The sequence below is a fragment of the Hylobates moloch genome, unplaced genomic scaffold (assembly GCF_009828535.3).
Source record: "Hylobates moloch isolate HMO894 unplaced genomic scaffold, HMol_V3 SCAFFOLD_1, whole genome shotgun sequence".
Taxonomy (NCBI): domain Eukaryota; kingdom Metazoa; phylum Chordata; class Mammalia; order Primates; family Hylobatidae; genus Hylobates; species Hylobates moloch.
The window spans coordinates 135,928,493-135,945,279 of NW_026652276.1; the positions used below are offsets into that span (position 1 = coordinate 135,928,493).

Genomic DNA, 16,787 nt, shown 5'->3' on the forward strand with positions numbered 1-16,787 from the left:
TCTATAAAAATAAAATAAACCAATCTTACATTTGTTAGTGTAGCAGAAACCAGCCTTCTTCGAAGTGGTCTTGGTGTGATTCTTCTATCTGTTATCAAAAACTTGAAACTGATTTGTCTGAGACAAGACATCTTAGTATGGGTACACTGAAATCGAATATTTAATTTTTTGGGTGAAAAAATAGTCTATGATATATATCCTGTGTTGCTTTCACCATAATGGATTGGTTATTGAATCAAACATATGCTGATTGCTGTGCATCTGCCAGTTAAGGCTGAGGTAAGAACAGAAATTAGTTGTCAAGAGATAAACTTACTAGCTGAGGTATTTGTAAGGGAGTTAACAGAAGTGATATTCCAAAACAGCAATGGTCCTTAAAACTCAGCAGAAAAGCAGAGTAAATACTACTCATCATCATATCCCTAGCATTTAGCAAGAGTGTGTGGCACAAAGTAGACACATGGTAAATATTGGTTAGGCGAGTGAATGGGTTAATGTATGAAAAAAAAGTAGGAACCAGTGCCTATCTGCCTTTCCATCTATTGAAAAATCACCATAAAATACATAGATAACCTTTAATCCATTGAAACTCATCCAGCTGAGTTAAAAGGGTTACTACATCAAGGTTAGTTGCATTGCAGGTCATCCTACTTAAATATGGCTTTTTAAAATTAAGTGTATTGTAGGTGGTAGATCTTTCATCCATGCAGAAAATTTTAATGTTAGCACTTTTCTCTACACTTTCTTTTTTTTTTTCAAGCTCCACCTCCCGGGTTTATGCCATTCTCCTGCCTCAACCTCCCAAGAGGCTGGGACTACAGGCACCCGCCACCACGCCCAGCTAATTTTTTGTGTTTTTAGTAGAGACAGAGTTTCACCATGTTAGCCAGGATGGTCTCAATCTCCTGACCTCATGGTCCGCCCACCTTGACCTCCCAAAGTGCTGGGATTACAGGCGTGAGCCACCGTGCCCGGCCTCTTTCCTCTACACTTTCGTTATCATTTTCCAGTCTTTGGAAGACAGTCTATCCTTTTTCTGATTTTTCTACTCTTGCCCATTATGTAGGAACAACACGGCATCTGATAGACTTACATGGTGAGATTCTCTCATAGTAAAGATAGAAGGTCCAGGGAATTTTTGTAACCATGTCCATGACACATATGAACTATGTTAATACTACTAATAACATACCCAGAATAAAAACATATAAATAAAGATTATCCAATACAAACCAGTATAGAACTTGGATTTGAGGTACTATTATTGCCTATACTTTATAACTGACTATAAAATGAGGCATAATTTTCTCCTCCTAGTTGTATTGTACATGTGCTATGAGAGCTTGTACTGATTTTTCCTCTAATCAGTTTCATTCTATTTGTGATAAAGTAGCTAGTAACAAGAAATAATACTTAAGATTAAATTGTTGAGCAACCCTAAAGTCTTCATAACTCTGTAGTACCAGCCTACACCCATTTTTTTAGATGGGTCTTGCTATGTTGCCCAGCTGGTCTCAAACTCCTGGGCTCCAGTGATCCTCAGCTTCCAAGTAGCTGGGATTACAGACATGTGCCACTGTGCCTGGCACAATACTTTTTGGCAGTTATCTCAATTTGAAATAAATCTATTGTAAAATGTGTGCCAAGAACAGTATATTATTTGGGAACTAGTACAATAAAAAGAGCAAAGATCTTGAAGCAGCTTTTCAAATTTAAAATATTTTAAATGTATTTTAATTATACAAAGACAAAGTTTTGGGGGAATAATTGTGATAATTGCTTCCTTTCTGCTCAGGAACATTTTAAAATATAAATATGTAGGCAAGCTAAATGTCTGTATTAAGTCATAAAAGCCAGATACAAAAGTATATAATGAGGATGAGCTAAAATTATGTGCATATATATGCATGTTTCAGAGGGATGTGCTCATTAGGGTGGAAGTTTAGTTACTGTATTATATAAAATGGAGGCTTAATGGGAGTCATCTTAAGATTTTTAGAAAAATTACATCAATCGAGGGGTAGCTGCTAGGGTATTCATGGTTAAAATACGATTTCTGAGCTCTCTCTGGATTGCATCACAACCCAGAAATGAAACTAATAGAAAATCACAGAAATGAAACTAATAGAAAATAAATTTAAATGTTACTTGTTTATCTTCATGTATTTGAACTCCAGGCAGTTTTTATTGTCTTTTTTATATTTTTACTGTCATTTCTGTGGTAAGTGTACATTGCTTTTATACTTAAAAAAAGATATATACTTTCTAATAAAGTAATTGAATCACAAATGTAGTTTTACCTTACTCTGTAGCTGGAAAATACTGATAAGTTTTAAGTATTTTTGTGTGTATAAATGGTAATGTGGGAGCTGGGCTTGGTATCCCACACTTTTAATCCCAGGACTTTGGAAGGCCAAGATGGGAGGATTGCTTGAGGCCAGGAGTTCAAGATCAGCCTGAGCAACATAGCAAGACCTCACTCACCTCTACAGAAAATTTTGAAAATTAGCTGGGTATGATGACGCATGCCTTCTTGCCTACTCAGGAGGCTGAGATGGGAGGATCATTTGAGCCCAGGAGTTTGAGGCTACGGTGAGCTAGGATTGTGCCACTGTACTCCAGCCTGGGTGACAAAACAAGACCGCATCTCTAAAAAAGTAATAATAAAATAAATAAATGGTAATTTAATGTGGTGGCTTGCTTTTTAAAAATAATGCCTTAACATTTTTATGTCTTTAAATAAGACAGGTTTCTGCTTGGTATCAAAGGAACCTGGGGAAAGAATGAAAACTAATTAATTAATTTTCTTTTACTTTTAGATGCCAGAATTCCAGAAAAGTTCAGTTCGAATCAAGAACCCTACAAGAGTAGAAGAAATTATCTGTGGTCTTATCAAAGGAGGAGCTGCCAAACTTCAGGTGAATAATTATCAAGAAGCCTTGGCTGTGTGTGGTGGCTCATGCCTGTAATCCCAGCACTTTGGGAGACTGAAGCAGGAGGATCACTTGAGCCCAGGAGTTCGAGACCAGCCTGGGCAACATAGTGAGACCCCATCTGTATTTAAAAAAAAAAAAAATGGCCGGGCACAGTGGCTCATGCCTGTAATCCTAGCACTTTGGGAGGCCTAGGCAGGTGGACGAGGCTGAGGTCAGGAGTTCGAGACCAGCCTGGCCAACATGGTGAAACTCTGTCTCTACTAAAAATACAAAAATTAGCTGGGCCTGGTGGCGCATGCCTGTAATCCCAGCTACTTCGGAGGCTGAGGCAGGCGAATCACTTAACCCCGGGAGGCGGAGGTTGCAGTGAGCTGAGATCATGCCGCTGCACTCCAAAAATAAAATAAAAGCTTAATAATAAAGGCTTCTTTTTTTCTTTTCTTTTGAAATGGAGTCTCGCTCTGTTGCACAGGCTGGAGTGCAGTGGCAGGATCCTGGCTCACTGCAACCTGCTTCTCCTGGGTTCGGGCAGTGCTCGTACCTCCGCTTCCCCGAGCAGCTGGGATTACAGGTGCCAGCCACCACAACCAGCTAATTTTTTTGTTTTTTGAGACTGAGTATTGCTCTGTTGCTCAGGCTGGAGTGCAGTGGCACGATCTCAGCTCACTGCTACTTCTGCCTCCCAGTTCAAGCAGTTTTCCTGCCTCAGCTTCCAGAGCAGCTGGGATTACAGGTGCCTGCCACCACACCCAGCTAATTTTTATATTTTTAGTAGAGACAGGGTTTCGCCATGTTGGCCAGGCTGGTCTCAAACGCCTGGCCTCAAGTGATCCATCCGCCTCGGCCTCCCAAAGTGCTGAGATTATAGGCGTGAGCCATCATGGCCCAGCCTTATTTTATTTTTAATGTTAAAACCGACTCATTCATCTCCTGTTTGATAAAATCTGAGTACAGCAAGTTTAGGTAGACAGTTTTTGCCTATCCTTTAGGAATATAAAATCCAGAAAATATATATCTTGAGTTGTTCTAAAATAGGCAGAATACCCTATTGGAAAAACAAAAGTTAATAACCCTGAAATACTCTTAAGTTTTTATTAGTCTTAAGTACTAAGCTAACTCATGCTGTGTACAAGCATTAAACCATTTTAAGGATAATATTTAAAAGTGTATAGTTTTATGCTGCTCTTTCATGTTTTAATCATGGTAGTTCAAATTAAGATATAACCTTATTAAGGGGATAATTGAGTTTTTAAGCAGTCTCTGTTTTAAAGGAATGTGTTACATGTAAATTAAATCAACAATCTGGATATTCTGTAAAAAAAAAAAATTACTCCTTTTTTAAAACATTTCTGAAAAATAATATTTAACCCAGTCTCCTAAGTTTCAAGAGCTGGCCAGCTATTTCAATGTGCATTCATTCATTGGTATAGTTTAAATAAGCAAGTTAAATCCAGCATGTAATGGTATCAGTAACTAAGAGCTTCATATAGTTGAATTGCTTCCACTGCATTTTTGTGCATTGACCAAGTTGGTCGAAAATCTCTAGTGAGAAGAGTAACCATATCACCTGCAGTTGCAAATTCCCATACCAATTAATCAGATTTTTTCTAATATTGATTTTTATTTATTTATTTAATTTTATTTTTTCGAGACGGAGGCTTATTCTGTCGCCCAGATTGGAGTGCAGTGGCATGATCTTAGCTCACTGCAACCTGCGCCTCCCAGGTTCAAGTGATTCTCCTCCTTCAGCGTCCTGAGTAGCTGGGATTATAGGCACACGCCAGCACACCTGGCTATTTTTGTATTTTTAGTAGAGACAAGGTTTTACCATGTTGGCCAGGCTGGTCTTGAACTCCTGACCTCGAGTGATCTCCCCACCTCGGCCTCCCAAAGTGCTGGGATTACAGGCATGAGCCACCGTGCCTGGCTGGATTTTTTCAATTTTTGAAGTTGATACATAATAACTGTACATATATATGGGGTATATGTGATATTTTCAAATGTATATAAAATGTGCAATAATCAAATCAGGGTAATTAGGATATCTGCCACTTCTAATATTTATCCTTTGTTTTGGGAACATTCTAAATCTTCTAGCTGTGTTGAAATATACAATAAAATACTGTTTACTATAGTCATTCCACTGTGTAAACACTAGAACTTATTCCTTCTAACAGTATTTTCATAACCATTAACCAGCTGTTCTTTATCTCCCCAACCCTCCCACCCTTCCCAGCCTCTGGTAACCATCTTTCTACTTTGTTTCCATGAGATGAACTTTTTAAGTTTTCACATATGAGTAAGAACATATAATATTTGTCTTTCTGTGCCTGTCTTATTTTACTTAAGATAATGACCTCCAGGCCTACCCATGTTGCTGCAGATGACAGCATCTCTTTGTTTTTTATGGCTGAATTACGAATCAGATTTATTTCGTGACAATGCTAGGGCACTCAAGGTAGCACCTTGTAGTTAAGATTATTCCCAGGACTTTATAAAGGAACCGCATGAGAAAATTCAATGCAAAGAGAATAACTTAACAGCGTGGACTAGAGACTGAGCACAGTCCTATGCATCTAGGAAAGCATGAAGTATGTGTTTGGGTAGCACAGAGAGATTCTCACCATGTGGGCTATGTTTACAATAATGCATTTCACTCTTTTCTTACAGATAATAACGGACTTTGATATGACACTCAGTAGATTTTCATACAAAGGGAAAAGATGCCCAACATGTCATAGTAAGTGTGATATTTGTAAACAAATTCACAAAAGCATGTCATCATTATTTTAAGATCCTCTTTATATTACCTGTGAGATAACTGGGTTTTTAAAATTCTTTTTGGACATTGACAGTGAGGAGACCTGCTTTTTCTTACTATATTTTTGAGGTTTTGTTTTTTTCCCATATTATATAAATGGCTATTTTCATGTATGGTTTTGGTAGCAAAGGGAATCAGAGACTACTGAAATATTTCTTGCCAAATATGGTCTATTCATTATTCAAGAAATATTTAAATAGGTTGTAAACTTTGGGTTAACCTGAAGAACAGCATTTATCAAATACTCTGTTTTCTAGGAATTTTACCAAATTTTAATGTCTTTTTGTTTTCCAACTTGGCCATGAGTTTTTAAAATAACACTCTTCAACCTGACAGGGAAACGGTGAAATGAACTCTCTCATTTGCTTTTAGTACATGTGTAAATTGATAATTATTTTGGGGCCAGGTGCAGTCGCTCATGCCTGTAATCTCAGCATTTTGGGAAGCTGAGGCGGGCAGATCATTTGCAGTCAGGAGTTCAAGACCAGCCTGGCCAAAATGATGAAACCCTGTCTCTACTAAAAATACAAAAATTAGCTGGGCTTGGTGGCAGGCACCTGTAATCCCAGCTACTCAGGAGGCTGAGGCACGAGAATCACTTGAACCCAGGAGGCGGAGTTTGCAGTGAGCCAAGATTGCACCACTGCGCTCTAGCCTGGGCAACAGAGTGAAACTTCATCTCAAAAAATAAAAATAAAAAAGGAAAAGAAAAATTATTTTGATAACTTGTATTAAAAAAATGCTAAAATCACCAGGCACAGTGGCTCACGCCTATAATCCCAGCACTTTGGGAGGTGGAGGTGGAATAATCACTTGAGCCCAGGAGTTTGAGACCAGCCTGAGCAACATAATAAGACCTTTTCTTACAAAAGACAAAAAATTAGCTGGGCATTGTGGCATGCCTGTGGTCCCAGCTACTCACTTGGGAGGCTGAGAGGATCCTTGAGCCCGGGAGGGTGAATCTATAGTGAGCCGTAATTGCACCACTGCACTCGAGCCTGGATGACAAAACAAGACCCTGTCTCAAAAAGAAAAAAAAAAAAACACACTAAAAATCTTCATATCCTTTGCCCTATTAAGTCCTCTTTGGAGAATTTCTAATAATCCCAAATGCAGTTTTTAAAAAAGCTTTATTCACAAAAATAATGGTGACTAAGCTCAACATAAAATTATTACTAATAGCAGATGCTTGGAAGCAACCTAAAAAGTTTAATGCTGCAGAAATGATACAAATTATTTTCTGTTCACATACCAGAAATTTTAATTACATGGAAAAATGCAGACTACAATGTGAAATGAAAAAGAAAATTCAAAATTACAGATTTGGTATGATCTCTTATCTAATTGATATACATGAAATCTTAAGACAAAGGAAATATACTAAAATATTGTTCATTACTTATTATTGAATGCTAAAACTTTTTACCATTCAATTTTTATTTTCTTCTCTACAGTGATCTGGATTTTCCAGATGTTTATGTTAAGCATTTATTTCTTTTTATTATGAAAAAATGTATTTCCCATATGTGTTTCTTATATTTAATTACAAAGGAGAAAATGGAAGTGATCAATACACAGTTCATAGTATTTGAAGATACTGAATTGTCTCAGTGATGTAAGCGAGCAGTCACTGAATCTCAGATTTTAAGCCATTAGCTTCTCTAACAATGTCATGTGAATTATACCACTGAGACCAAAAGTTATAATAACCATGCTAGTTGACATGGCATTACTTAAAAGTATTGGGTTGGTGCAAAAGTAATTGAGTTTTTTGCCATTACTTTATAGCAAATTATTCACAGTAGTGGTAGCATAAATCAGAGTATTTATTTTAATGCTTATTTTGCTTTCTATTTTCAGATATCATTGACAACTGTAAGCTGGTTACAGATGAATGTAGAAAAAAGGTAAACACTAACAATAATCCATAGTCACTCAAAGACTTCATTACCCTTTTTGCCTGAGAATTTCTTCAGGTGCATTCACACAAGTAAGAATGGATGTAAAGTGCTTACAGCCATACCTGGTACATAGTAAGCACTCAGTAAATAGTAGGTTTGCTGTATGAATTACACATTCAAAACATATTTTAAAGATAAAACAAAACTTATATTTAAAACTCTTAAATGATTACCAAAGTATTCTGGTGTTGTAACGTTAACTGGAGATTTAAAACAAAAGTACGTTGGTTTTCTGTAGGTTTTGCTCCTTTAAGTTGATGAGGAAGTTGCTTCAGTACTTTGCTTGAGTATGTGTCTGTGTATATCTTAACAAAATGCAATTTGAAATGTGAATCAAATTTAATACCTTTATATGAAAACTGAAGTGTTTTTTGTACTGATAATTTTATTGTTGGTTTTTACTCACCTGAAAGTACTTTACAAAAGAAAGGTAGCTTTTTGCAGGTATATTTGATTACATGTCAACTAAGATCAACAAATATTTTTTCAATTGATGCATTAGCTCAACTTTTAAAGCAGTTTGTTGAAAATACTTGTTTACATTGTTTTGCTTTCTATAAAACCAAGCAGATTTATCTTCATGTAATCTTCATGATTAAGTTATTCATATCTTCCTAGTTATTGCAACTAAAGGAAAAGTATTACGCTATTGAAGTTGATCCTGTTCTTACTGTTGAAGAGAAATACCCTTATATGGTGGAATGGTAAGTGTATATTAGGCAGTAGGAGGCTTTAAAAATAAAAAATAAAACAACACTGCAGTTACAACTGATGGCTTGTTTTTTACCTGTATTGCAAACAAACAGATTAATAAATTATGCAAGGTAGAGCATTGAATAACAAAATTAGCTCTAATTATCTAATCTCTCTAACAGTTTAGGAATCCTTTTGTTTATTTAAGGTGAAGTCCAGTAGGAATAAATTAAAAGTCCTACATTTAAGTCTCAAATTAAAAACAAGAATTGTTTTTTAAGTATATGAACAAGATGTGGCTTAATGTGTAAAAAGGTATGAGGATTTAAACTGACTCTGAACTCAGTTAGAGCCAGCAGGTGATATGGTTACCCAAAAATCGACTTTTGGTTGCATTAATCAAAATGCAGTGTTCCAGACAGATCACACTGAAAGCACTGTGTTGGGTTCTGGAAGAATGCTGTTAAGAGAAACCATGACAATAGTGACCAAAAAAAAAAAAAAATAGATCATTACAAACTTAAAAGGAATCAAAGTAGTCCACCCGAATGATCAGAGGAATTTGAGCCTTCCCACTTGAGGAACATTTCAAGGAATAGAAAATGCTTTGATTTGAGAAGGAACAACTTGTTTTAAAATCTTAGGAGACCAGGAATGATTTGTCTTTATTGTCCCATTACCTAACAGTTACATACTTCATCTGTATTTATGGTATTAAATGTTGAAAAGGTATTAGACTTAACTCTACAAACTGGTAGCAGCAGAACTGGAACTAGACTTGGAAGATATAAGAAGATTGATTTCAGCATGAGAAATGAAAAGCCTGTCTAGCAATTAAGAGTTTTCTGGCAATGGAATAAGCTTCCCTGGGAGAATGAGCTTATAGACATGATAGAAGCTGACCCAGTCAGGGAAGAAGGTGACTTAGGAATATTATAGGGGTATTTTTGGGTATCAGATGAAGAGTTAGGCTTTTTTTCTTTTCGTTTCTTTCTTTCTGTTTTTAGTGGCTGTTTGCATAATTGTAATGGGTTAGAGAGTCTAAGGGCCCTTTATACTGAGATGCTATGATTATAGGTGTTTTTTACATAAAGCAGGCTAATCTATATATGACACTTGGCATAACAAAGATTTTCTCTCTTGCTTACTAAATAGCATCTTCAGTATGTAGAAAATTCAAACTATAAACAAATTTAAAAAATAGGTTTGCTCTAATTCATTTTACTGCAAACAGAGAAAGGATTATGCTTCCATAGGTTGGGTTGAGTTTTTATATGTAGAATTAGGAAAGGTTTATAGCTAGTTTCCTTTCATTACCTTACTAACATATTTAAGCTAAGTCTGGGTTTGGGAGGACTGGGAAACTCAGTAAGAACATGCATATCACATTTTGAGACATGAGGTATACATTCATTAGTGATGAACTTCAATCTCTAAAATTTAAATCCAGATATGAGGAACAGATTTTCTCACATGGAAGAATGCTTTGTAATAAAGATAATAATTTTAGTTTGTCTTAATTGATAGTCTTTTTTCCTTTGGTCATAAACTCCAGGTATACTAAATCACATGGTTTGCTTGTTCAACAAGCTTTACCAAAAGCTAAACTTAAAGAAATTGTGGCAGAATCTGACGTTATGCTCAAGTAAGTTTCTTGGGTGTTTTTTGCTGTTATTGTTCACAGACTTGAATTATTGCTATTTATGTAGTCAGTTGTACTTTTTAAAAATAAGATTGAGTATTCCTTATATAACCATATCCAAAATATGCCACCCATCCCAAAATACATAGTGGTAAGATAAGGAATTTAGAATGACATATTAGATCTTGGTGTAGGTAGTAAGAGCCTTATGAGATTTAAATTCTAATTTGTATTTTGTTTCTCCAGATTAAAAATGTCAAGACTTACAAATTTTTGAACCAAGGCCATTTAAAAATTTTTTAGCAAAATACTTAGGAAAGACATATGAAAGCAATGTATAAATCAAGTTAAAAGGGATTTAAGTGTACTTTTTTTTTTTTTTTTTTTTTAAAGACAGGGTCTCTCTCTGTTGCCCAGGTTAGAGTGTAGTGACATAATCTCTTCCTCAGTCCAACCTCTGCCTCCTGGGCTCAAGCAATCCCCTTGCCTCAGCCTCTCAAGTAGCTGGGACTACAGTCATGCACTACCATGCCTGGCTAATTTTTGTATATTTTTGTAAAGATGGGATTTCACCATGTTGCCCAGACTGGTCTTGAACTCTTGAGCTCAAGCAATCCCAAAGTGCTGGGAACCACCATGCCTGGCAGTATACTATGTCTAAATTTACATAAGCCTACTTTTTAAATTCTCAAACTTCTTTGAAAACTATTCCTAGGAAAGATTAGTATGTTTTAGTACATAATTATATATGTATGCATGAGTTATAAGATACAAGAGGCTTTTTTTTTTTTTGAGACGGAGTCTCACTCTGTCGCCCAGGCTGGAGTGCAGTGGTGCAATCTCGGCTCACTGCAAGCTCCGCCTCCCAGGTTCACGCCATTCTCCTGCCTCAGCCTCCCAAGTAGCCAGGACTTCAGGCACCCGCCACCACACCTGGCTAATTTTTTGTATTTTTAGTAGAGATGGGGTTTCACCGTGTTAGCCAGGATGGTCTCGATCTCCTGACCTTGTGATCCACCCATCTCGGCCTCCCAAAGTGCTGGGATTACAGGCGTGAGCCACTGTGCCCGGCCCAAGAGCCTTTTTAATACTGTTTATTACCTCCTAAAATTTTCAACTCATTAGGCAAATATGATGATGTTACTTTTTTTATGATGATGTTATATTTTAAGGTGATTACTTCTAAAAAGGAAAGCAATAAATTGTCAGAAAAAGTGTGAGGACAGCTAGTAAGTGTTTCATTCCTTAGTAGGCAACATTAGCATTCTTTAACCTATAGCCCAGGAAGGGTAAAAAAGGGAAAGAGGGCTTAAGATCTTATAGTAAAGAGACATGCCAGATGTCGAGAATACAGCTAAGTTCCTGCCACTCTGCTTTTCTTTTCAATTTTATGGATTTTGATGAAACTGTGAGAATATCAAGTCATTCTTCATAATTTTAAAATCTGAAAATGTTTTAATTATGTAAATGTATTTGTTGTTGGTCAGTATATATCCATTAAGTTAGACCAAGTTGATAGGCCCACTATGGGACTCCATCCTTCTCTGTGTTAATATATCCATATTTTAACCCCTAAGTGGGGTTTTCAAGGTGTAGCTTAACTATTGTTTTCTCTTTTTAAATTTCATTTTAGAGACAGGGTCTTGCTATGTTGCCCAGACCGGACTAGAACTCCTGGGCTCAAGCAATCCTCAAGCCTCAACCTCCCAAATAGCTGGGACTATAGGCATGCACTGCTATGCCTGCCTATTTCTTTTTAAATGGTATAAATTGTGAACTGTAGGTTTATATTCATATTCAGTGAAAGCTTAAAGACATCTAGTTTATAGTATTAGAATTGATTAAAGGGAAAGTAAAGAGTTAACTGTTGTTTGAAAAACTCACACTATTGTAGATATCAATAATGGCCCTCTTGGGCAGTATATTGAAATGAGAATATGAGTGAGCCATAGAATTACTAGGAATATTTCACTTTTTCAGCTTCTAAGTGAAAAGGAACTATATCTTGCTCTTTAATAATCAGTTTGTTATCTCCATCTTACAGAGAAGGATATGAGAATTTCTTTGATAAGCTCCAACAACATAGTATCCCTGTGTTCATATTTTCGGCTGGAATCGGCGATGTACTAGAGGAGGTTATTCGTCAAGCTGGTGTTTATCATCCAAATGTCAAAGTTGTGTCCAATTTTATGGATTTTGATGAAACTGTAAGAATATCAAATCGTTCTTCATAATTTTAAAATCTGAAAACATTTTAATCATGTAAATTTATTTGTTGTTACTTAATATATATCCTATATCCAGTAAATTAGGCCAAGCTGATAGGCCCACTGTGGGACTCCATCCTTCTCAGTGTTAATATATCCATATTTTAAAAACAATGTGCCCTTCTTAAAGTTTCATTCTGCAAGCTATAGATTAACAGTAAAAGTAGTAAAACTTTTTTTTTTTTTGAGATGGAGTCTCACTCTGTTGCCCAGGCTGGAGTGCAGTAGCACGATCTCAGCTCATTGTAACCTCTGTCTCCTGGGTTCAAGCAATTCTTCTGCCTCAGCCTCTCGAGTAGCTGGGATTACAAGCGTGTGCCACCACACCCGGCTAATTTTTGTGTTTTTGGTAGAGATAGGGTTTCGCCATGTTGGCCAGGTTGGTCTCGAACTCCTGACCACAAGTGATCCTCCCACCTTGGCTTCCCAAAGTGCTGGGATTACAGGCATGAGCCACCACACATAGCCTAAAACTTCCTTTAAAATATTTTAATGCAGCAACTTTGAAGCCTTAACATTCATAATTGGAAAAAGAAGTGAGTTAGAACTGACATTATTTGAATAAGGTTTTCTAATCAAGGCAATATATTATGAAATACATAAAATAGGATATTTTGGTTAGAAACAAAGTAAAAACTGAAAATTGAATTTTGAACTCATTTTGTTTTACCTTTTTTTTTTTGAGAGGGAGTCTTGCTCTGTAGCCCAGGCTAGAGTTCAGTGGGGTGATCTTAGCTCACTGCAACCTCCACCTCCCAGGTTCAAGCAATTCTCCCTACCTCAGCCTCCCGAGTAGCTGGGATTACAGGTGCGTGCCACCACGCCCAGCTAATTTTTGTTTTCTTAATAGAGACAGGGCTTCACCATGTTGGTCAGGATGGTCTGATCTCTTGACCTCATGATCTGCCCACCTCAGCCTCCCAAAGTGCTGGAATTACAGGCGTGAACCACTGTGCCCGGCCCTTTTTTTTTTTTTTTTTTTTTTTGAGACGGAGTCTCACTCTGTCACCCAGGCTGGAGTGCAGTGGTGCCATCTTGGCTCACTGCAACCTCCACCTCCTGGGTTCAGGCGATTCTCCTTCCTCAGCCTCCCAAGCATCTGGGACTACAGGTGTGTGCCACCAAACCTGGCTAATTTTTATATTTTAGTGAGGCGGGTTTGCACCATATCGGCCAGTCTGGTCTCGAACTCCTGACCTCGAGTGATCTGTCCTCCTTGGCCTCCCAAAGTGCTGGGATTACAGGCATGAGCCACTGTGCCCGGCCTTTGTTTTACCATTTAAAATAGTCTCTAAAAAATCATTTACTTCTCCGAGCCCTTCCTAGCTATGGTGAATGCGATGGACTTAAGTGCTTTGAGATCTCTAGTATCAAAGATGCATTTACAAATATGATGAAATAATAGTGACATCAATTAAGAGCTCCAAAATATGAAAATCCAACAAATAGAATTTTTAAAGCCTGTTATTTCAAAAGATTTATATTTTTCATAGGGGGTGCTCAAAGGATTTAAAGGAGAACTAATTCATGTATTTAACAAACATGATGGTGCCTTGAGGAATACAGAATATTTCAATCAACTAAAAGACAATAGTAACATAATTCTTCTGGGAGACTCCCAAGGAGACTTAAGAATGGCAGATGGAGTGGCCAATGTTGAGCACATTCTGAAAATTGGATACCTAAATGATAGAGTAAGTATACAAGTCTGTAATTTTCTTCGAAGAAAATATTAGGATGAAACTTGATAGGCAATTGTTGCCATAGTCACCTGAGAAAGTAGTTATTTTAGAGACTTTTTTTTTGAGATGAGCCTCTGTTACCGAGGCTAGAGTGTAGTGATGCAATCACATCTCACTGCAGCCTCGACCTTCCCGGCTCAAGCAATGCTCCCACCTCAGCCCCTCAGGTAGCTGAAACTGCAGGCGCACACCACTACACCTGGCTGATTTTTAAATTTTTTTTAGAGATGAGTTCTCCCTGTGTTGCCCAAGCTGGTCTCAAACTCCTGGGCCCAAGTGATTCTCCAGGCCTCTCAAAGTGCTTGGGAGAACAGGCATGAGCCACTATGCCCAGCCAAAACATATTGTGATCATGCATTTTGATTGTTCTTTATACTGGTAATGTTTAAAGGAGTTGATGTTTAAAGGAGTTGAGATGCATGCTATAGGTACTGGGAAAAGGAAGGATGTGTATTCTGCAGGAGGCCTCTGTGTCTTCTACCCACTAGATGCTGGATAGCAGCCGCCTGCCATGAGACTCAAAAATGTCCCTAGACATTACTAAATGTTCCCTGGACAAAATCACCCCATTTGAAAACCACTGGACTGGAGAGAGAGCATTTTGGGGAGAAAAGCTACCATGTGGAAAAATGTCTGTCAGTGGGTCTTAAGAATTTGAAAATATTTCTTCATTTCAAAGATTTTTTGAAAGTGAATTTAATTTATTGCATTTTGCCCAAGAGATCTAACAACGAGATTCATACTGAAATTATTTGTTTCTTTGCCCTGCATGTTAATTTTCTTTTGTTCTTCTCTTGATTAGGTGGATGAGCTTTTAGAAAAGTACATGGACTCTTATGATATTGTTTTAGTACAAGATGAATCATTAGAAGTAGCTAACTCTATTTTACAGAAGATTCTATAAACAAGCATTCTCCAAGAAGACCTCTCTCCTGTGGGTGCAATTGAACTGTTCATCTGTTCATCTTGCTGAGAGACTTATTTATAATATATCCTTGCTCTTGAAGTGTTCCCTTTGTATAACTGAAGTTATTTTCAGACATGGTGAATGCATCGACTGGAAGCTCCTTTTCTCCACCTCTCTCAACACACTCCTCACCATATCTTTTAACCCATTTAAAAAAAAAATCTTAAAGCCAAAATTAGAAAAATAACTCCCTACTTTTCCAAAGTGAATTTTGTAGTTTAATGTTATCATGCAGTTTTTGAGGAGTCTTTTACACTGGGAAAGTTTGTAGAAATTTTAAAATAAGTTTTATGAAATGGTGAAATAATATGCATGATTTTAAGTATTGCCATTTTTGTAATTTGGGTTATTATGCTGATGGTATCACCATCTCTTGAAATTGTGTTAGGTTTGGTTATTTTGTCTGGGGAAAAAATATTTACCGGAAAAGACTAGCACTTAGTGTTGGAAAAACCTGGTGGTGTTTACAACGTCGCTAATCATTACAAAACATTCTATATTGAAGCACTGATAATAAATATGAAATGCAAAGCCTTTTTAATTCTATGGTCAAAACTATCTTTATTGAGTCAACAAATATTTATTGAGCACCTACCATGGTTTTTTGTTTTCTTCTTGTTTCTTTCTCTCTGTCTGCCTGTCTTTTGTGATATATAAATTCTAAAGTCCTTGTCATGGTGGCTATTTGGATTGAATATTTTCAAAAATTACTTAAGTCTAAAGACAAGATATTTCAGGGAAAATTTTGTCTGCCCTTCAGAAAATACTGAGACCTCTGAAAATTATTTTCTCCCATTTAAAACATCAGTAAAAGGTACAAGTCTACAAGTTTCAGAACCCGAGACAGGAAGCAGTGGAGCTGGGTCTCGTGGTGACTGAATCTGAGCAGCACTGCGACATTAGGAGCCAGCATCTCTCTGTACAGTCCAGCTACCCACTCCACATCTCTGGCTCTGCTTCATCATTCGTCTTCAGGATTTAGACCTGCCATTGTGATAAATTTGACCCTGATTCTTACCCTTAATTCCAGATCCTATGGACACCTGATTGGTTTGCTTATAGCACCTAAGCTATGATACACACAAAGTATGATCTGATTCATTCTGGCCATCCAGTGTGAGCAGCAGTCTCTAGTTCAGTCAGGTATGGCTGGAAGGCAAGGTCACATGTTAGAAAACCTTTCTGTCCTGGGAATGCCCATCCTTATCCTCCACCACCACTCCTCCTTTTCATCATCATAAACAATGAAGCAGGCCAGGCACGGAGGCTCACACCTGTGTTCCCAGCACTTTGGGAGGCCAAGACGAGTGGATTGCTTGAGCCTAGGAGTTTGAGACCAGCCTGGGCAACATAGGGAGACCCCACTCTCTACAAAAAATTAGCCAGGCATGGTGATGCACTTGTAGTCCCAGCTACACAGGAGGCTGAGGTGGGAGGATCACCTGAGCCTGGGGAGGTTGAGGCTGCAGTGAGCTGTGATTGCGCCACTGCACTCCAGGCTGGTCAGCAGAGCAAGAACCTATCTCAAAAAAGCATAGAAATAATGAGGCCAGGTGCAGTGGCTCACATCTGTAATCCCAGCATTTTGGGAGGCCAACGTGGGCAGATCACTTGAGCTCAGGAGTTCAAGACCAGCCTGGGCAACATGTCAGGACTCAGTCTCTACTAAAAATACAAAAAATTAGCCAGGCATGGTGGTTCGCACCTATGGTTCCAGCTACTCAGGAGGCTAAGGTAGGAGGATTGCTAGACCCCGGG

The 16,787-nt window shown here is 37.6% G+C and overlaps 1 protein-coding gene across 4 annotated transcripts in view; it reads left to right on the forward strand.

Annotated features, from left to right (window-relative positions):
• Positions 1-15,570, forward strand: part of NT5C3A (5'-nucleotidase, cytosolic IIIA) — a 49,590-nt gene extending 34,020 nt beyond the window's left edge. For all 4 annotated transcript variants that reach the window (XM_032758366.2, XM_032758367.2, XM_032758369.2 and 1 more), the window contains 8 exons: positions 2,820-2,918; positions 5,607-5,676; positions 7,618-7,664; positions 8,337-8,422; positions 9,967-10,056; positions 12,098-12,260; positions 13,814-14,014; positions 14,865-15,570. In XM_032758366.2, coding sequence (XP_032614257.1) covers positions 2,820-2,918; positions 5,607-5,676; positions 7,618-7,664; positions 8,337-8,422; positions 9,967-10,056; positions 12,098-12,260; positions 13,814-14,014; positions 14,865-14,966 — 858 coding nt within the window. In that variant the 3' untranslated portion in view covers positions 14,967-15,570. The remainder of the gene's footprint in view (positions 1-2,819; positions 2,919-5,606; positions 5,677-7,617; positions 7,665-8,336; positions 8,423-9,966; positions 10,057-12,097; positions 12,261-13,813; positions 14,015-14,864) is intronic.
• The last annotated feature ends 1,217 nt before the right edge of the window (positions 15,571-16,787 follow it).